The 21,923-nt window shown below is 42.2% G+C and overlaps 1 protein-coding gene across 3 annotated transcripts in view; it reads right to left on the bottom strand.

Moving 5' to 3' along the window:
- Positions 1–21,923, bottom strand: part of rtn1a (reticulon 1a) — a 136,103-nt gene that overhangs the window by 83,223 nt on the left and 30,957 nt on the right. For 2 of the 3 annotated variants that reach the window (XM_055640335.1, XM_055640336.1), the window contains exon 2: positions 3,736–3,774. The exons of the other annotated variant lie outside the window; for it this stretch is intronic. In XM_055640335.1, the coding sequence (XP_055496310.1) occupies positions 3,736–3,774 (39 nt within the window). The remainder of the gene's footprint in view (positions 1–3,735; positions 3,775–21,923) is intronic. 3 annotated transcript variants of the gene reach the window in all.

Below are 21,923 nucleotides of genomic sequence, written 5' to 3'. Positions count from 1 at the left end.
AGACCTTCCTTATTAGACGTTATTCATATTATTTTTTTCACCTTTCTCAGAAATTTCAACAATATCAACCACAGCACAACACTCTTTGTGTCAGAAGTTTGAGAGTTCAAGTCCAACTCATAGAGACACCAGCACAAAATCTATATCAATAGAATAAGGCCACAGCCCCTCCCTCCCTATCAGGCAAGACTCTAAAAGGAGGAAATGTAATTAGGATTAGTAATTGGGAGGGGTAATCTAGATATACCCTTTGAGCTAAAGATGCTCCTTCACTAATTCCTTTCCACCTCATAACCTCCTTCCTATTACTATCACTCACTCCTACTTTTGGACAAAAACATTTATTTTTATTTTTATTTTTTTTAAATCGAAAACACGAGAATTTGCACATTCCAATTATTACATGATGCATGCATGAATCAATCCCTTGCCGTTGGGCATTCCCTTTTTGCTTCAATGCCTCTGCATCCATTCCAGAATCCCAGTGGTACTTCTCTTGTCATTCAACAATCACTTAAGAAACTGGCAAATGGCCTTTATGAAAGTCCCTCCTGAAGCCCTGGATCTCAATGCTGCATCATTTTAGTTTGAAAACAAAACTAGCTGGTTGGTAGGCAACAGCAAGGGCACGGGAATTATGTTATCCTGAGACTAGATAGGAGTACGTATTCCATGAGGTCATTGCTATTCTCCTTGGGTGGCTCTTTGGCACTTCAACTGATTTGCTGGAAAACAGATTAATGAACCGCAGTGATGCAATGGCACACACCCTTTGGTATCCAGAGACACAAATGCAGCAGTCTGGATTTATACACTGAAAGCAACAGCTTCTAATCACAGCATCTGACACAAGCAATATGTGCTATAAGTTCTGTGCAGTCTCAAGCCAAGTTGCTGCTGGGTTCTTCCATGCTCCTCATTGAGCAAGTTGGCCAGCAAATTTTCCAATGCACCAACATGGCTGTTTAGACTAATTTGTGTAACCTACCCCAAAGTTCTCATCCGATTCTTCAGCAGCAGAACTGGTGTGTGATCTCACCGTCTAGTGAACTGGTGTTCTCTCAATCCTCTTGATCCAGGTCTGTTGTGTTTGTGATTTGGTTTAAATCTTAGGCTATACATAATTTCCACATTTTGCTCTGAGCTGGCCACTTTGAATACAAGTTTGAGTGACAGCACCTTTCCACACATATCTCTTCACCGTACCGCTTTACAATACCGGATTAAAAAAATAGTTTTTGCCGATATTAGAAGGGAGAAGTAAGAAATGCCATCTGTATCTTTTGAGTATTAGCTTATGTGATGTGTGGGAAAAGAGGAAGATGACTAGATATAGAGCTGTTTCATCGCACTTCGCTTCAGCATCACCATTGGTTATATCTTCAACAATGCCTTTTTTCAAAGGTCAGTGTAATCACCCATCCATGGGATGTAAAATATGTGGTGTAATCATGTGCCATCTTCTCCTGCAGGAAAGAAGCAAGATTGCCCACAATATTTTGCTGTTGGGGCCATTCACAATCTTTTACCCTCATTGAGCTGGCATCACCACCAACACTTATGATATTCCATTGTTCCTAGTGTCCACTCAATCATAGACTTCTCTTATGTGATTTATGCACCTCCCTCTTCTTTGTGGAACTTAACATTAAAATTGGAAAAGTTATTTTACATTCCGATGAAATGTCATCAACACAAAACAAAATCTATGTTTGATCTGTGGATGGTGAAAATGTCCAGCATTTTCTGTTTCCATTTTATGCTTTGAGTATCTGCACCATTTTGCCTTTATATCCATGTTCTTAATGCCTATCATCCCCTCCCTCTTGTTAATTCTTCCCATTGTCCCTGGAGCATCTGAAGGGCTTCCAACTCTCTGTGAAATGCGGGATCTCTTTCCTATTCGTGCATCATGATTTCCTCCGTCAGAAAGTCTTTGGGCCTCAAACTCTCATGTTCTGCCATTTCAGTTTAACATTATACAGATTGACAGAGAAAAAAAGTTTTCCTTCAGTAAAAAAAAAAAAAGACATAAACAGTCTTTTTCTCAGCATAGGGAAATCTGGAACACGAGGGCATAGGTTTAAAGGAAGATGGGAAAGATTTAATCGGAACCCGAGGAGTAACATATTGAACATAGGTGGAAATATGGAAATATGGAACAGCCTGCCAGAGGAATTAGTTGAGGCAGGTGCATTAAAAGATGGACGGATGCATGGACCGGAAAAGGTTTAAGGGATAAAGGCCAAACAGAACTAGGTTGGTTGCACCATTTTGTTCGTTATCTATGAATTGGGCCAATGAGTTTGTTTTATGTGCTGTAAGATTTTATAACTATGACTGCGATTGCAGGAATGGTAGGATTAATGATAAAGTAAAAAAATGAAAGGTCATCAGGTACACAAGAGACTACAGATGCTGGAATCTGGAGCACAAAATAAATTGCAGGCAGAATTGTGGAAAAACAAATCTGCAAATTTTGATTTTCAAGAGCAAGAGGACACAGGTTTAAGGTGAGAGGGGAAGATACATCCATGCTAGTCATGAGAGAGACTGTTGGTAGGCGAATATTGGGAGTATGACAAATTACGCGGTGACTGAAGGTAGAAGTGGCGTTGTTAGGATATAGCATTCGCTGATCTTAGCCACCAAAAAGTGACCGACTTTATATGCACAGATATAATCATATCTAGATTCTCGGCCCAGACTCTTTGCTTTGTACCAAATTCTGCTTTCTGATCTTCTGTCTGGAGACTCTCAAGGTCTCCATGAATTCAGGATATCTCCCCTCCACCACCTCAGCCGAGGTCTGTAGTTCCATGTATATAAACAATGAAGCTGTTCTTTGCGGCCTGCTTCACAGTTTCATATGTCAGCTTCCATTGTAGAACATCCGCCAACATTTGCTCCAATGATAAACCTTCACGTTAAGGTGGTACATTTAAGCTTTAACTGATGACACAAACTGCTGGAGTAACTCAGCAGGTCAGACAGCATCTCTGGAGAACATGGATAGGTGACATTTTGGGTCAAGACCCTTTTTCAGAATCTATCGATCCAAAACGTCACCTACTCATGTTCTCCAGAGATGCTGCCTGACCTGCTGAGTTACTCTAGCACTGGGTCGTGGTGTATTACCCAGCATCTGCAGTTCTTTGTTTGTAAGCCTTAATTGATGCTAGCCAGTCAAGGGAAGGGTCTCTAATGAAGGATCCAGCTATTGAATAGCTGGATTAGCACCATCTGCACACCACAAATGGTTTTAGCAAGATTTATCTCCAGCAGATGTAGAAATCCACAAGATTTTCTAAGCTCATTTTAGTCGAATTCCAAAATGTATACACTGTGCAAGTAAAAAAAAAAAAAAAAAATCAAACATACAAAAAAAAACCTCACTTCAGACAAAGTAATTCTATTACCAGATTTAAACTGGCTCTCAGACAAATTGATTCCATTTAGATGCTATCACCACATTAGCTATTATTGTTCCAGGCACATTGACATTGTTCAATACAGGTTATTACTCATTACAAAGATTTGAGAGAATAATTACCGATTTACACATGCATAATTTATATTTCTCAGAACACTGGGCTAACCTTTGAAATTGTTGATCATTGCCAAAGAAAATAAAGAAATGTAACATGTTTTAGCTTCTTTCATTGACGTAAAAACACAAATACAGTAAAACATTTACAAAAAAGCATTCGTATTGCAGTGAAAATGAGAGCTTACCTTTGTCAGCCAGATTCTGATTCAGGAAAGGATGCCCAACTGAAAAACAGAGGTGGAGATAGACAAGTCAGCAAAACATTTCTATTTATTATTTGTGAACAAATGTTGACAGTCTCGAATCCCTGCTGCTTAAATTTGTTTCCAAGTAGGATGCTTAACATAGTTAAAGTGAACATTACAACTGCATAACATTTTAGATGATAAAAAAATGACCACTTTAAAACTTCATTCTAAATTGAAGGGTTGACAAACCAGAAAAGGCATTTCCTACCATCCCAACAGTAAAGGATGCAGAAAACAGTAATTTTCCAGTTGGAAAAAATAAACTAAACATGTTCAAAAATGATGAAAACACAATGTGATTAATGTCTTTCTAGTTAAAACTGCTACAAATTTCCAAATACAATTTATAACTCTCATCAATATTACTAACAGGTCATTTAGACATGTTTCTGAGCCTAAAGAAAAAAGAATACTTGTAATGTGTTGTCAAATCATTTTATCTGACAGACCAACAATCAAAGCCAGTGAATGTACTACATATAAATAATTAGTATAAATAAATTGTATAGTTTCTCTTGCCAGACCCCACCGATGATGGTCATAATACATCAGGTCAGAAAACAATACTCCAATTCAATTATTTTTTCTTATGGGTATAAATACATCAACATAGCTAGGTTGTGGGATATGGGAAATAGGGAGAGGATGAAGATTTTGCAATATGATATTCCCAAAGGATTCAGGCTCATTAAATTGAAGCCTCTGACCTACTTTTGCAATCAATTTTTGAATAATATTAGCCTAAGCCTTTGGGAATCCATGCTAAGACACAACTAGTAATGGTTATGTTTAAAATGTACCCCTAGCAGAAGGTGCTTCACATAAACAAAAAAGTGACCAGAGTCACACAAATGCCTTTGTAGCTTCTCGTCAGAAGACCAGCTAAACTGGAGTGAGCATTTAACCATTCCTGTAACGGAGAAAGACTTGACCACATATATGGCTTTAAAGCCCTTGAACATGTATGCTTATTTTAATCTTAATGGTAATTGAAACTTTGAATTTCCATATTCTCTTGCAGACATGGTAGCTCCATTATGTACCTCAACTTATTAGAATTAGAAACTAGGAAAATTGGGTGGCACAAGTTATGGCAATGTTATTCAACTGGAACCTGGATTCCTAACTAATGTAAAGATTAATCTTCCATCATATTTAGCATGTCCAAGATCATTTTGGGAAATGTTAATTTCAAGGCTGGAATGGGTGCTTAATATAAATAGACCATAATTTTCAAAAGCTAGCATTAAATTAGCATTTGTTATAATGGGAATATGTAGACTGGAGGATATCACAGGACCTCACTCTTACGGCACAATCACTGTAGGATAAAAATAATTATGTTGTGATTATCTGTTAAATTTTATCATTATATATTTTATAATTTATAAGCTGACCACATTTTGTTAGTCACCAAAACTTCCCTATTCGAACTTCCTTTAAGATTATAGCACAGTTGTGGTTCACAGTGAAGGAAAAATAGAACGTGGCTTGAAAGTGTTTTATGATTGCAGAATGAGAATATTCCACCATGAAAATGATCGTATTGGCAATTCATAAATGATAAATGCTCATATTGGCAATTGAGTGAATTGATAGTCAATTGAGTGCATCGATGATAAAATATTGCTTTTTCCTGTTAATCTTAATTTTCATTCGTTTCTGATGAGTATATCTTTATTATTGAACAATGAAGAGGAATTGGTTAATCATTGAAATAGCCAGTTGCTGTATGTAAATAGGTAATTATGAAGAATATAAAATTATATATTTTCTATTAGGAAAAGTAAATATCTCCAGAAAACAAACAATTAGTGATTGTATACACAGACCTGTAATGTTCGTGCCTTTCGCAGTTATCTTAATCATTTCCAATTCAATGATGATTAATATTGAAAACAACTAGTTATTGAGCTATTTATTTAAGAAAGAACTACAGATGCTGGAAAAATCGAAGGAAGACAAAAATGCTGGAGAAACTCAGCGGGTGAGGCAGCATCTATGGAGCGAAGGAATAGGTAGCGTTACGGGTCAAGACCCTTCTTCAGACTGATGTAGGGGGGGGGGGTGGGAGGAGGAGGGAAGAAGAAAGTAAGAGGCAGAGACAGTAGGCTGTGGGAGAGCTGGGAAGGGGAGGGGAAGAAGGGACAAAGCAAGGACCACCTGAAATTGGAGAAGTCAATGTTCATACCTCTGTAAACTACCCAAGCAAAATATGAGGTGCTGCTTCCCCAATATGCGGTGGGACTCACTCTGGCCTTGGAGGAGACCATGGACAGAAAGGTCGGATTCGGAATGGGAGGGGGAATTGAAGTGCTGAGTTAGCGTGAGATCAGGTTGGTTATTGTGAGCTCAGCAGAGGTGTTGGGCAAAGCGATCGGCAAGCTTGTGCTTGGTCTCACCGATGTAGAGTAGTTGACACCTAGAACAGCGGCTGCAATAGGTGAGGTTGGAGGAGATGCAAGTGAACCTCTGCCTCACCTGGAAAGACTGCTTGGGTCCCTGGATGGAGTCAAGGGGGGAGGTAAAGCAACAAGTGTAGCATTTCCTGCGGGTGTAAGGGAAAGTACCAGGGGAGGGGGTGGTTTGGGTGGGAAGGGACAAATTGACCAAGGAGTTACAGGGGGAGCAGTCTCTGCAGAAAGCCAAAAGGGGTGGAGATGGGAGGATGTGGCCAGTTGTTGGTTCCCGTTGGAAGTGGCGAAAATGTCAGAGGATTATCTGTTGTATGTGACATCTGTTGTATGTCACATACAACAATGAAGGTACTTAAGGAAGTGGCTCTAGAAATAGGGTACTTAAGGAAGTGGCTCTAGATATTGTGGATGTATTGGTGATAATTTTCCAATGTTCTATAGACTCAGGATCAGTTCCTGTGGATTGGAGGGTAGCTAATGTTATCCCACTTTTTTTAGAAAGGCAGGAGAGAGAAAACAGGGAATTATAGACCAGTTATCCTGACATCAGTGGTGGGAAAGGTGCTGGAGTCAATTATAAAAGATGAAATAGCCGCACATATGGATAGCAGTAACAGGATCGGTCCGAGTCAGCATGGGTTTTCAAAGGGGAAATCATGCTTGACTAATCTTCTGCAATTTTTTGAGGATGTAACTAGGAAAATGGACAAGAGAGAGTCGGTGGATGTAGTGTACCTGGACTTCCAGAAAGCATTTGATAAGGTCCCACATAGGAGATTAGTGGGCAAAGTTAGGGCACATGGTATTGGGGTGTAGAGTGCTGACACAGATAGAGAAGTGGTTGGCAGACAGGGAACAAAGAGTCGGGATTAACGGGTTCCTTTCAGAATGGCAGGCAGTGACTAGTGGGGTACTGCAAGGCTCGGTGCTGGGACCGCAGCTATTTACAATATACATCAATGAATTGGATGAAGGGATTCAAAGTAACATTAGCAAATTTGCAGATGACACAAAGCTGGGTGGCAGTGTGAACTGTGAGGAGGATGCTATGAGAATGCAGGGCGACTTGGACAAGTTGGGGGAGTGGGCAGATGCGGTTTAAGTTTAATGCAGATAAATGTGAGGTTATCCACTTTGGTAGCAAAAACAGGAAGGCAGATTACTATCTAAATGGAGTCAAATTGGGAAAAGGGGAAGTACAACGGGAGCTGGGGGTCCTTGTACATCAGTCTATGAAAATAAGCATGAATGTACAGCAGGCAGTGAAGAAAGCGAATGGCATGTTTGCCTTTATAACAAGAGGAATCGAATAAAGGAGCAAAGAGGTTCTTCTGCAGTTGTACAAAGCCCTAGTGAGACTACAACTGGAGTATTGTGTGCAATTTTGGTCCCATAATTTGAGGAAGGACATTCTTGCTATTGACAGAGTGCAGCGTAGGTTTACAAGGTTAATTCCCGGGATGGCGGGACTGTCATATGCTGAGAGAATGGAGCAGCTGGGCTTGTGCACTCTGGAGTTTAGAAGAATGAGAGAGGTTCTCATTGAAACATATAAGATTGTTAAGGGCTTGGATACGGTAGAGGCAGGAAACATGTTCCCGATGTTGAGGGAGTCCAGAACCAGGGGCCACAGTTTAAGAATAAGGAGCAAGCCATTTAGAACGGAGACGAGGAAACACTTTTTCTCACAGAGTGGTGAGTGTGTGGAATTCTCTGCCTCAGAGGGCGGTTGAGGCAGGTTCTCTGAATGCTTTCAAGAGAGAGCTAGATCAGGCTCTTAAAAATAGCGGAGTCAGGGGATATGGGGAGAAGGCAGGAACGGGATACTGATTGGGGATGATCAGCCATGATGACATTGAATGGCGGTGCTGGCTCGCAGGGCCAAATGGCCTACTCCTACACCTATTGTCTATTGATACAGGAGCATGGCTGCAAGTACCACCAGACTTAAAAACAGTTTTTCCATCAGGCCTCTGAACTCATAAACATATCACATATGGTTTTTTTTTTGTTTGGTTTTTTTTGGTAGGGTGGAAGGTGAGGAGTCTGAAGAAGGGTCTCGACCCGAAATGTTGCCTATTTCCTTCGCTCCACAGATGCTGCCTCACCTGCTGTTTCTCCAGCATTTTTGTCTACCTTCGATTTTCCAGCATCTGTAGTTCCTTCATAAACTTAAATAGTATAGTTCATTTTGCAAGTACCATGTAAACTATGATATTGATTTGATAATTTGAGGGTTTAATGATATACAGCTGGCGAGAAGATCTGTTGTAGCACAAGTGTGATGGTCTAGCCTTTCTAGCATGTAAGTGTTGCACTCTTGTCTACACCTTAAGTGCTCACATCAAACATTTATTTGCTAAAATTAGACCAGAAACAAATAGATATTTTAAGCACTGTACATTAAACCACAAACACTAATGCATCAAAACTGTACAACACAATAAAAAATATATTTTCTTTTGAAAATACTGCTGGAGACAACAGAAAATAGGGCATTGTGTTTAAGAAGGAACTGCAGATGCTGGAAAATCGAAGGTACACAAAAAAGCTGGAGAAACTCAGTGGGTGCAGCAGCATCTATGGAGCGAAGGAAAAAGGCAACGTTTCGGGCCGAAACGTTCGGGTCTGAAGAAGGGTTTCGGCCCAAAACGTCGTCTATTTCCTTCGCTCCATAGATGCTGCTGCACCCACTGAGTTTCTCCAGAAAATAGGGCATTTGAACAATTTGATTATTTTGCAAAATACAAAGTGCATAAGAAACTCAGCGAATCAGGCAGCATCTGTGGAGGGAATGAATATATAACATTTTGGGTTGGAACCCTTTTTTAGATTATTTTGATTAGATAGCTTTAGTTTAGCGAAGAAGTGTCTAGGCTAGCACTCGAATTGTTTAGGTATAGAAGGCTGTATGCTGAGCGTTCGAAGATAGGATGTATATAGCTGGGTGCCCAGTGGTTGGCATGTTAGGCTGATTGACCTGTTCCCATGCTTTATAACTCTATGACCAATGGCCAAACAAATCACAAAAACACTCAATGCATTTTTGGCAGAAGCAGAACATTGGACCATGTAGCAGGTCTATCTGATTTTTTGTTTCCTTTTCAGTGGAGTCGATACCATAATGTTAATGACTTGTTCTTGGACAGGCAGGGCAGAATTTCAGCTTGAGGCAAAACTTCATACTGTTGTAAACAGCGAGTGGGACACCATGAAGTGAAGTATGTACATACATATTTGCAGGTGGGAGAAGAAAATGAAAAGGCAACTAAAAGGGCAAAGAAAAACTGTTTTTATGACTAGAAGCAAAGTACAAATTGAATAATGTTTTGCAAAACTTTTAGACATAAAAAATGGATGCAGTTCATATTATTTATGCATTGCACTGAGGGAGCAAACCTGGCAGGCAAGTTTGCTAGGGCTACACGTGTGGGTTTAAACTAAATAAGGGGGGGGTGGGGTATTGTCAAATTGGGAGTATAAAGACGGAGCTAAAGGGGAAGCGAGTACAGGAAAAGTTACAAAAGACTCCCAAATTAATGGGAAGGAAAGTTCAAGAAGGAATAAAAGAGTAAGGTCAGGGCCAATTGTGAGCGGTGTGAGAGGGGAGGTGGAAGTCAAAGTGTTGTATGTGAATATGCAAAGTATAAGAAATAAAGTGGACGAGCTTGAGGCTCAGTTAGAAATTGGCAAGTATGATGTGGGAATTACAGAGACATGGCTGCAAGAGGGCCAGAGCTAGGAACTGAATATTCAAGGGTATACCTCCTATCGAAAAGACAGACAGGTGGGCAGAGGGGGTGGGGTAGCTCTGTTGGAGAAATGAAATTCAGTCCCTTGCAAGGGGTGACATTGAAACAGGAGATGATGTCAGTGTGGATAGGAACTGTAAGGGTAAAAGTACCCTAAAGGCCAGTTCTCACGGTACGACCTGATGCAAGATGTCACCAGAGTGAAGTGGTCGTGGTCCAGCAAGAGTTCCGCACCGATATAGCGGGAGGTAGATAAAGAGTTCCCACGGTACTCTGCAATTCTGTCATTTTTGCGAGTGACTTGTCCGTCTCACGATCTTTCCCGTTAATCGTGAATGAACATCGTGGACTGTAGTGTAGTTAATCACGTGGCACAAATGATGTTACTTTGTTGTCACACACTATATTGTTTTTTTTTCACCCGAGCTCTTTAATGAGCTGAAGAATAATCTGTGTTTTTTTAGACAAATGTTGTTTGGTGTGATGCACCTTCTCTCAATATGTGCAAGAAGTCGTCTTTTTATTTTGTCAAATATGAATAAAGACTGTGTCTCACATTGACCGTGATGATTGTGTTATTTTATGATCTACTGAGAGGTGAAACTTTCAGTCTGAAGAAGGCTCTCGACCCGAAACGCCACCCGTTCCTTCTCTCCAGAGATGCTGCCTGTCCCGCTGAGTTGCTCCAAGCAACTGGTGTCTATCTTCAAAGGACTGACCACCGGGCTGGTTGTCGGGGCTGGCGTGTTGCGTTTCACAGACCGAACTTGGGACGGGACTGGAGTTGGGAGGGAAAGGTGGGGGAGTCGAGGGAGAGGGGGGGGGAGACAGATGGGGGTGTCTTCATTTAGTGGCGGTGGGTGTCTGTCACTGAAACAGGCAGGTGAGATTTCACATTCACCTTGTGTGTGCTCTCTCTCTCTCCCTCCCTCTCACACAGGCATGAATGGATGAACTCCGCGGGCCAGGCAGCATCTACGGAGGGAAATGGACAGGCGACCCATTCTTCAGGCTGCCTTATGTCTCTCTCCCCCCCCCCCCCCTCCCCCCAACTCCCCCACCCACACACACGAATACTGGAGAAACTCAGCCGGTGCAGCTGGTGCAGCGGGGCCGAAACGTTGTCTATTTCCTTCGCTCCATAGATGCTGCTGCACCCGCTGAGTTTCTCCAGCATTCGCGTGTGTGTGGGTGGGAGTTGGGGGGTGGGGGGGGGGGGGGATGCGGGGGATGGCTGTGAGCCGTTGAAGAATGTTTGTCGCCTGTCCATAGTCCCTCCGTAAGATGCTGCCTGGCCCGCGGAGTTCATCCATTCATGCCTGTGTGAGAGGGAGAGGGAGGGAGGGAGGGAGGGAGAGAGAGAGAGAGAGAGGCACACACAAGGTGAATGTGAAATCTCACCTGCCTGTTTCAGTGACAGACACCCACCGCCACTAAATGAAGACACCCCCATCTGTCTCTCCCCCTCCTCTCCCTCGACTCCCCCACCTTTCCCTCCCAACTCCAGTCCCGTCCCGACCCCCTGGGAAACTGAAGGTTTCCCGCTGTAATTAAAGAGTTCCCACGGTAGACTGTAAAACTGGGACCCTGGTTCTGGACTCCCCCAACATCGGGAACATTCTTCCTCCATCTAGCCTGTACAATCCTGTAGATACGATTAGACAGGTATCTAGTTATTTAATTCAATTAATGATTTCTATCGCCCAGCCTCTCATCTTTCAATCGGGTTCGGCCAGGAAGGAACTGCAGATGCTGGATTAAAACGAAGATAGACACAACATGTAGCTCAGCGGGACAAGCAGCATATCGGAAGGGTCTCGACCCGAAGTGTCACCCATTCCTTCTCCCAAAAGATGCTGCCTGCCGTCGAGTTACTCATTCTCTTTAAACCGGCATCTGCTGTTCCTTCCGACACATGCACAAGAAATAGGCAACTTTTCGGGCTGAAACTTTGCCTATTTCCTTCGTTCAATAGATGCTGCTGCACCCGCTGAGTTTCTCCAGCATTTGTGTGTGTGGGTAGGAGTTGGGGGGGTAGAGAGATAAGGCAGCCTGAGGAAAGGCTCGCCTGTCAATTTCCCTCCGTAGATGATGCCTGGCCCGCGGAGTTCCTCCAGTTAGAAACTGCTTTCAGACAAAAAGAGACATAAACTGCTGGAGCAGCAAGTGAGGTACTTGGACACTCAAAAATGAAAAATAATAAAAATGTGATTATTTCACCTCCCTTCAACTATTTTGTGTTTCAGCATGAGAGGGATTATAACATTAGAGACGTTCCTCTTGTAGTGATGTGTTAATGAAGAGTTGCAGACATCAATCTGATAGTAAAAAATATATTTATTTAACCTCACCTTATGTCCCCTCGGTCAGGCTTCCGGGTTTACCGTTCGCAGGCACCCGCAAGAGTTATTACGGATATCGCACGGGCCACTGCATTCAAACTGTGTTGCAAAGCTCACCAAGGCACTCTTGGAGAAATTCAAAAATGTTTGAATTTTCTCCCGACCTCAAAAAGTATCACGACTACCTGACGTTAGCGCCACGGAGGTCCTCGGGGGTCCACGAATGCCGTACTGTTATCGCAGAAGGTTCCCACGATGTTAAACTCTTGTTAAGTCTTGCTTCAGGTCGCACCGTGAGAAAGCCCTTTAATGGTTCTTATCTACAGGCCCCCAAACAGTAGCCTGGATATAGGTTGAATCAATAGTTAAAATTGGCATGTCGTAAAGGTAATGCTACGTTGTTATGGAAGATTTCAGCTTGCATGTAGACTGGGAAAATCAGGTTGGTACTGGACCCCAAGGAAGGGAGTTTGTGGAGTGCCTCCGTGATGGATTTGTAGAGCAGCTTGTACTGGAGCTTACCAGGGAGTTGGCAAGAGAAGCACAACATAGCAAAGATGAGCAGGAAGCAAGAGGATTGGGTAATGTTTAAAGAGGAACAGAAGATAACCGGAAAGTCAATACGGGGAGAAAAGATTAGGTACGAAGGTAAGCTAGCCAAGAATATAAATGAGGATAGTAAAAGTTTCTTCAGGTACGTGAAGAGGAAAAAATTAGTTAAAACCAAAGTTGGACTCTTGAAGACTGAAAAAGGTGATTTTTTTTTATGGGGAACAAGGAAATGGCAGATGAGTTGAACAGGTACTTTGGATCCGTCTTCACTAAGGAGGACACACATTATCTTCTTGATGTACTAGTGGCCAGAGGATCTGGGGTGATGGAGGATCTGATGGAAATCCACATTAGGCAGGAAATGGTGATGGGTAGACTGATGGGACGGAAGGCTGATAAATCCCTAGGGCCTGATGATCTGCATCCCAGGATACTTAAGGAAGTGGCTCTAGTGGGGCACCGCAGCTATTTACAATATACATCAATGATTTAGATGAAGGGATTCAAAGTAACATTAGCAAATTTGAAGATGAAACAAAGCTGGTAGCAAAGACTGGAAGGCAGATTATTATTTAAATGGTGTCAAGTTAGGAAAAGTGGAAGTACAATGGGATCTGGGGGTCCTTGTTCATCAATCGATGAAAGTAAGCATGCAGGTACAGCAGGAAGTGAAGAAAGCAAATGTTCATAACAAGCGGGGTTAAGTATAGGAGCAAAGAGGTCCTTCGGCATTTGTACAGGGCCCTAGTGAGACAACACCTGGAGTGTTGTGTGCAGTTTTGGTCCCCGAATTTGAGGAAGGACATTCTTGCCATTGAGTGAGTGCAGCATAGGTTCACAAGGTTAAATCCCGGGATGGTGGGACTGTCATATGCTGAGAGAATGGAGCGGCTGGATTTGTATACTCCGGAATTTAGGAGGATGAGCGGGCATCTTATTGAAACATATAAGATTATTAAGGGTTTGGACACGCTAGAGGCAGGAAACATGTTCCCGATGTTGGGGGAGTCCAGAACCAGGGGGGACAGTTTAAAAATAAAGCATTTAGAACAGAGATGAGGAAACACATTTTCACACAGAGTTGTGAATCTGTGGAATTATCTGCCTCAGAGGGAGCTTGATCAGGCTCTTAAAGATTGTGTGGGATATGGGGAGAAGGCAGGAATGTGGTACTGATTGTGGATGATCAGCCATGATCACACTGAATGGCGGTGCTGGCTCGAAGGGCCGACTCCTGCACCTATTGTCTATTGACCTCAAATGATTCCACAAAGAGGCCTTCATGAAACTCACTAATGGCATGACGACCCACTATATTTTCACAGGTTAGGCTTGCATATCGTGTGAAGCATGTGAAATTATTCAAGAATCTATCCCAGTCTTGCTTGATGGGTCCTCTGCTTTTACTTTACAATTTCAAATGTGCAACCTATATCTGTACAAAAATACATGCTAAGTAGCCATTTAATTAAGTAAAAATAAATTATTAAACTGATCTTTCAGAAAAGCATTATCACCTTGTTTATTTTTAGTTAGGTCAAGTTATTATTCGCTCAATTTGCAGCGGGTAATCTAATCAGAAAGGAAAATGACCTAATTTGAATAAGAAAAGGCGTGCTATAATATTTAAGTGTGTTACATGAAAAAATTACATTTTACAGACAGGCCAGAGTTTGGAAGATCACTTTTTTTTGCATTCTGAATAGCATTACTAGAAAATTCATGCATACCACATTGTTCGAGTGTAGAATATACCTATGAAAAATAGAATCAGTCATGCAGCATGGAAACAGGCCCTTCGGCCTGGATATTCCATGCCGCCCATCAAAGCTAGCTCGTATTTCCCTGAAGCTTTCACATCCATGAAATGAAATGAAATGATTCAATTTATTGTCATTGTCAGTGTACAGTACAGAGACAACGAAATGCATTTTTAGCATCTCCCTTGAAAGGGAGACACAGGGCGTCGCGGTGTGCCCGCGCCTGCCGCCGTAACATTCCATTACAGGCAAAGGTGGGTGAAGTGTCTTGCCCAAGGACACAACGACAGTATGCACTCCAAGCGGGATTTGAACCGGCTACCCTCCGGTCGCCAGCCGAACTCTTAGCCCATTGTGCTATCTGTCGCCTTAATCCATGTTACTGTCCAAATGCCTTTTAAATATTGTTATTGTATCTACCTCAACCACTTTCTCTTGCTTCTCATTCCATATACACACCACTCTCTGTGAATAGGTTGCCCTTTAGGTCTCTTTCAAATCTTTCCACTGTGACCTTTAACCTACGTGCTCTAGTTTTTGATTCCAAAACCCTGAGGAAAAAGACTAAGTAGACCTTTTTCACAGCCCCTTCTTGATTTTATACACCACTAGTCATCGCTCAGTCACCCATGCTCCAAGAAGTAACGTCCTAACCTGCTCAACCTTTACCCTCGAAACCTGGCAACATTTTCATAAATTTTCTTTGCACTCTTTCCTGATGAACAAAGACACTTAAATGATGCAAGCAATCTTTTTTTAAACCATTAATACTCGGGTAATATCAAATTTGTCAACAACCCAAAAAATAGCAGTAGACGTGACAACAATGACAAAATGTTAAAAAAAAGTGGCCTTTAAGTTCAATTATGTAACATGAACTAAACAGAAACAAAATCTATAGTTTACAATTTGCCTCACCAAAAAATAAAAGACAGTCAAACTTTAAGGTATCATGCATACAAACCAAAACATACACCACCCATCACTGCGCAGTACACATGATGCCTCTTGTCAAAATGCTTCATATGTTCAATTAAATCAGTGTGAATGAATCATGCACAGGAAATAATATTAGAGGAGCAGGTACAATACATATGCTGCTAAGATGGATCATCATTTACCTGCAAGTTTGATGATGCCATGTGGAACAGCTGATTAGGTTCAACCACACACAACGCATTACTACTGCATTTGGAGATTTTAGAATATTGCAGTGATGAAGTATTCTTTTTATTTATGGAATAACTTAGTTCCATGTGAAAGACTGAACACTACTGGTTCCTCTTAGAACCGCCAGCTACAGCCAATATGATTCACTGAACCCCTTGAGCAACACACTGGAGGAGGGGTGATCTTTGACTGGAACCTCAATTGATCAGAAACATATTCTGTCAAATTCTTCTAATCGAAATGGAGGATTTAACATGTATCTGTGTAGCCATTTTGCATTTGCTTAACTTAAATGCATAAACAAAAACTGAAAATGCTGAGGGGAAAAGTAATAAAAAAAAGACCATCAGCAAACTCATCAGGTCAGGCTGCATCTGTGTGAAGGAGAAATGGTCAACATTTTATATATGTGGCCCTTCATCGTAACATAAGAGCCAGATGGGAAAAAAAAGTTATAAAAGGCACAACATGGACATTCATCATCACGGTAGATTAGCAGCAAATTATAAATTGCAAAGATAAAGCTCGAGCCCAGGACAAATTTTACCCTGATATTTGGCATTCCAAGCATAAGTATTTTCCTTGTACAATATCATTTTATCGAATGCAGATTGGCAATTACTTTTAATTACTAAATATCAATCTGTCTTATTCTTCTTCTCGATTGATGTCATTCTTCTTCTGGTCTTCTGCAAAAAGCAAGTCAAACAGAGTAAATTGATAATCTGCAAGACAACGCAGATAATTATTGGTATTTTGAAGAAAGACAAGCTACAACTTTATCAAAAAAAATGGAGATTACTGCATTGTTTTGCTATTAATGTTAAAATGGTGATGTATTCACTTGAACAGTCCCATGCACATTGAGTCTCGGATGCCAGGCGTAATTCCTGGGATGTCCAAAACTCAACTCAGTGGAATATTACAACCAATTTGATTGTTAAAATAAATAAATAATTTTGTGGCAATTTTAATCGTGGCTTCAAAAACGTCACAAATGTTTCGCAATCCAATGAAATGTCATGGACTAAATGCTGCTCTCAACTTGCATAAAGAAAACTTTCAACAGTGAAATCTCGACGAAGTTACAGGTTAGAATTCAGTGTTCAGAGTCAAATAGTTACCGAAATAACATCTGACAAAGAACTTGAAATCTCACCCAATGTTTCATCCAAAAGGAACAACACCTCTACCAAAATTTGACAAATAATACTAAACTAGACCAAAGAACTCTTATCGGTTATCAGTCCAGTAAAAAAGTTGATTTGCCCAAAATCAAGTAAGAGTTATTTGGATGTTAAGCTTTGACAAAAACTCAGCTTAATAACCATAATAATTACTGACATTCTCAACATATTAATGGAGTTTGGTCACTAGGAGGAAATGAGTACAGAATATCATAATACAAAACGTGCACTTCACAAAAAGGAGAAATATGAAGCAGCTTAATCCTGCTACTTAAACTGCTGCAACAACAGTGAATTATTCCCAAATGCCAGAAAATACACAGAACTTGAAGTCTTTGGAACACGCCTTGAATTTACAATATGGTACAAATATTAATACATTCATTGAAATGTATTTCTATCTGCTATTTTAATGAAAGCATTCAAATAATAATTTAAGCAAGTTAATATTTTTGCTGAAATAGCATCATGTAGAATTTTTAATTTATCTTTATCAATGACACAACTTCAGCCATTCAATGCCTAATTTGATCTATTTAAATAATTGAGATAAATACCCTTAAAACAAAGCACATTACCAGTTGAAATGTAAAGATGACAAAACAGTTAAATAAACTCTTGCAGCTGTTACTTTGTTAAATTACTTTGTTCAATCAGATATACCTACAAATCATGAAACACTTATTTTCATGATTTGAATCAAACTACCAGGAATTCTATTTTAGCTTATTCAAAACCTAAGCAATGCATGCTGGTGGAACAACAACGTCCAGATTGGCTCCACAGTAAAGATAGAAAATCAGTATTTAGCTTTGCTAAAATAAACCGATTTATCTGTCAGATCATCTTCCCAATGTTTACCCCAAGTTTACCATTGCAACAGGTCCACAGCGGACACCATTTCCCTGTCCCTAAACTCATTTCTGGAACACCTAAACAACAAGGACTCCTCCGTTAGGCTCTTATTTATTGACTATAGCTCTGTTTTCAACATCATAATCCTATCCAAACTCTTCTCCAAATTCCTGGACCATGGATTCAGCTCCCTCCTCTGTCACCAAATCCTCAATTTTCTAACCCACAGTCAGTGAGGATAGGTGACAGCACCTCTTCCACAAAAACTCGCAATATCGATGCCCTGCTCTCCGAGCACCTATAAAGAAGCAAAACACAAAATGCCGGAGTATCTCAGTGGGTCAGTCAGCATCTGGAGGGAATGGACAGGTGACATTTCGGGGCTTATAAAGGAACTATGCTCTGATTGAAGTCTGAGACCATTGGAGTCTTTTAACTTACACTTGAATACTATATATATGTTTTAAATTGGATTGGAGCGTTTTTGAAAGGGGGGGAGGCTGTGCGATCACTGACCACTGGCCTTGGGGGTACCCGGTGGGGAGTGGAGCAACTGAGCGGGGAGAGGGTGTGGAAGAAGGATGTCCCCCCTCCAAGGGTAGGAACTTTTTGAAATTTGATGTATTAAAATCATGTTTTAGTGCACTGTAGAAGTATGATTTCAATGTTTTTTGTATGAAGTATTTTTAAGAGGTAACTTTATCCACACAAAGGGTGATGGGTGTATGGAACAAGCTGCCAGAGGAGATAGTTGAGGCAGGGACCATCCCAACATTTAAGAAAAAGTTAGACTGATACATGGATAGGGCAGGTTTGGAGGTATGGACCAAAAGCAGGTAGCATAGCTGGGACATGTTGGCGGGTGTGGGCAAGTTGTGCCGAAGGGCCCGTTTTCCCACTGTATGACTACATTATACCTCCACCATGCATGAATGATTCAAAATCAAGTGATCGAGTTTTATTGCCATATACTCAAGCATAGAAACATAGAAAATAGGTGTAGGAATAGGCCATCGGCCCTTCGAGCCAGCACTGCCATTCAATATGATCATGGCTATTCATCTAACATCAGTACCTCTTTCCTTTTTTTTCCATATCCCTTGATGTTGTTAGCCCCAAGAATTAAATGTAACTCTCTCTTGAAAACATCCAGCGAATTGGCCTGCACTGCCTTCTGTGGCAGAGAATTCCACAGATTCACAACTCTCTGCATGAAGAAGGTTTGTTCTCATCTCAGTCCTAACTGGCCCCCCCTTTATTCTTAAACTGTGACCCATGGTTCTGAATGCCCCCAACATCGGGAACATTTTTCCTGCAGTTACAGTAAGTGAAAATCTAGCAGGCAAGCAGGATGCTTTCTCCAACCACCCCCATTTGAAGTCCACAATCTTCCACCGTTTCTACCCAGTGCTTGGTATTTACTTCCAGCAGCAACTGGTTGTCCTCCAGGATGCACTCTCTCTCATCTCAACCCCCCTCTCTATCTCCCCTCCATCTCTTTCCCCTCTCTCCCTCTGTTTCTCCTCTCACCTCTCTCTCCCTCTCACTGTCTCCCCCCTCACTGTCTCCACTTCCCTCTCTCTCTCTCCCCCCTCTTTCCTCCCCTCCCTCCCTCTCTCTCCCCTCTTTCCCCTAACTCTCTCCCCTCTTTCTTCTCTCTCCCCTTCGCGTCCCCCTCTCTGCCCCCCTCTCTCTCTCTTTCACCCTCCCTATCTCCCCCCTCCCCACACACTGTCCCCCCTCTCTCTCACCTCTTCCCCCCCCTCTCTCTCTCATCTCTCTTTCCTCCTCTCTCTTCCCCCATATCTCCCTCCCACCTGCACATTGGGAACAGTTTGCAAAAGATCTAAACACACTACTGAGGACTCCTCGTATTTACACTTAATTTATGGCCATTCCGAAACACCCCCCCAGGTTTTACAACTGATTCACCTGGTTAGTTCCATCTCCGGCTGCTTGGTTGGATGTGTTGTTGGCGGCTGCACATCCAACCAAGAGAAGAGGCGCGACGTCACTCACAGCCGCCAACTGACGCGCTTCCCCGGACCGCACAGATCCCTGGCACGCGGCGCTAAGGGACAAATTGCGCAGGGACTGAACTCAGCGTGAGAACTCGTTCGTGAGCGCGAGGGCATGAGAAATTGCTCCAGGGCGTGAGTCTCACGCCAAAAGCGTGAGAGTTGGTAGCCCTGATATAGTAGACAGTGAAAATAGACACAAAATGCTGGAGTAACTCAATGTGACAGGCAGCATCTCTGAGAGAAGGAATGGGTGATGTTTTGGGTCAAGACCCTTCTTCATCTGCAGTTCTTTCCTACAGATTTAGTAGACAGTAAGGAAGGATACAAGTTTTTGACAAGATCTAGATCATTTGGGAAAATTTGCCAAGGAATGCAAAATGGAATTAAACTGACAAGTTTGAGGTGATAATATGTAAAACCAGGGCAGGACTTGCACAGTAAATAATAGAACCCTGGAGAGTGTTGCAGAACAGAGATCTGGAAATACAGGTGCATGGTTCCCTGAAAGTGGCAAGTATAGACAATGTGGTGAAGAAGCCAATTTTTATGCTTACCTTCATTGGGAAGAGTATTGAGTACAAAAGTTGGAACATCCTGTTGCAGCTGTGCAAGTCGTCACTGAGATGGCACTTGGAATACAAGTACACTTGCGGCACGGTGACGCAGCAGGAGAGTTGCTGCCATCGCACTTGCAGCGCCAGAGACCTGGATTAGATCCAGACTAAGGGTGCAGTCTGTACAGAATTTGTACGTTCTACCCGTGACCGCATGGGTTTTCTCCGAGATCTTCAGTTTCTTCCCACACTCCAAAGACATACAGGTTTGGAGGTTATTTAGCTTGGGTTTGTATACTTGGTATGAGTGTAAATTGTCCTTAGTGTGTGTAGGCTCGTGTTAATGTGCGGGGATCGTTGGTTGGTGCTGACTTGGTTGGCCAAAGGGCCTGTTTCCGTGCTGTATAGATAGATATGCCATTTATTGTCACTATACATGTACAGTGAAACTGAAAGCTGCTCGTACTCAGTGCATACATACAATTTTACACAAAAAACAAGAAAAGAAAAAACAAAAGAGGAGGGGGGGGGGGGGGGGGAAATAGGTGCACAAATTCTATGGCGCTACATACATATATACATATATACAGATGGAAGTCCGTGTTGGGCGGTGTAGTCAGTGCATGTGTGGATTTGAATTTATGGTAGATATAATTCTCGGGAAGCAGCTATTCCTGAGTCTGTTTGTCCTGGATTTGATGCACCTATAGCGCCTTCCAGAGGGCAGCAGGTCGAACAGTCCAAACGCAGGATGGGAGCTGTCTTTGGTGATCTTCTTTGCCCTGCTAAGGCAGCGGGAGGTGTAGATGTCCATCAGGGAGGGGAGAGGGCAACCAATGATCCTCTGCGCTGTCCTGGTTACCCTCTGAAGCCTCTCCCTGTCTGCCATGGTGCAGCTGCCATACCATGCTGTAATGCAGTATGTCAGCAGGCTCTCGATGGACGAGCGGTAGAAGGGCAGCAGCAGGTTAGAGTCCAGGTTGTGCTTCCTGAGGACCCTCAGGAAGTGCAGCCGCTGCTGAGCCTTCTTGATGACCGCTGTCGTGTTGTCCGTCCAGGAGATGTCAGCCGCGATATGGACGCCGAGAAACCGGAAGGTGTTGACCCTCTCCACACACTCGCCGTTAAGCTGTGGGGGGGACTAAGTCGGTGCTGTGCCTCCTGAAGTCGACAATGAGCTCTTTTGTTTTCCTGGTGTTCAGAGCCAGATTGTTTTCTGAGCACCAGGTTGTCAACTTCAGGACTTCCTCTCTGTAGGCTGCCTCGTCTCCCTTTGAAATAAGTCCGATAAGTATCTCTCAACTAAACTACTATGCACTGTTCAGGTCACCCAGCTATAGGAAGAATGTCATTAAGTTGGAAAGGGTGCATGAGAGATTCACCAAGATCTTACCAGGGCTTGCAAGCTTGAGTTATAGGCTGGCACCTTTCTCTTTGGAGTGTAAGAGGCTGAGGGGTGGCATTAATGAAATACAACAAGATCATGAGGGGCATGGATAGAGTGAGCATCTTGTT

Source organism: Leucoraja erinacea, chromosome 9, assembly GCF_028641065.1.
Source record: "Leucoraja erinacea ecotype New England chromosome 9, Leri_hhj_1, whole genome shotgun sequence".
Classification (NCBI taxonomy): domain Eukaryota; kingdom Metazoa; phylum Chordata; class Chondrichthyes; order Rajiformes; family Rajidae; genus Leucoraja; species Leucoraja erinaceus.
The sequence above is the reverse complement of the archived record's forward strand: the minus strand, read 5'-3'. Positions and strand labels throughout refer to the sequence as shown.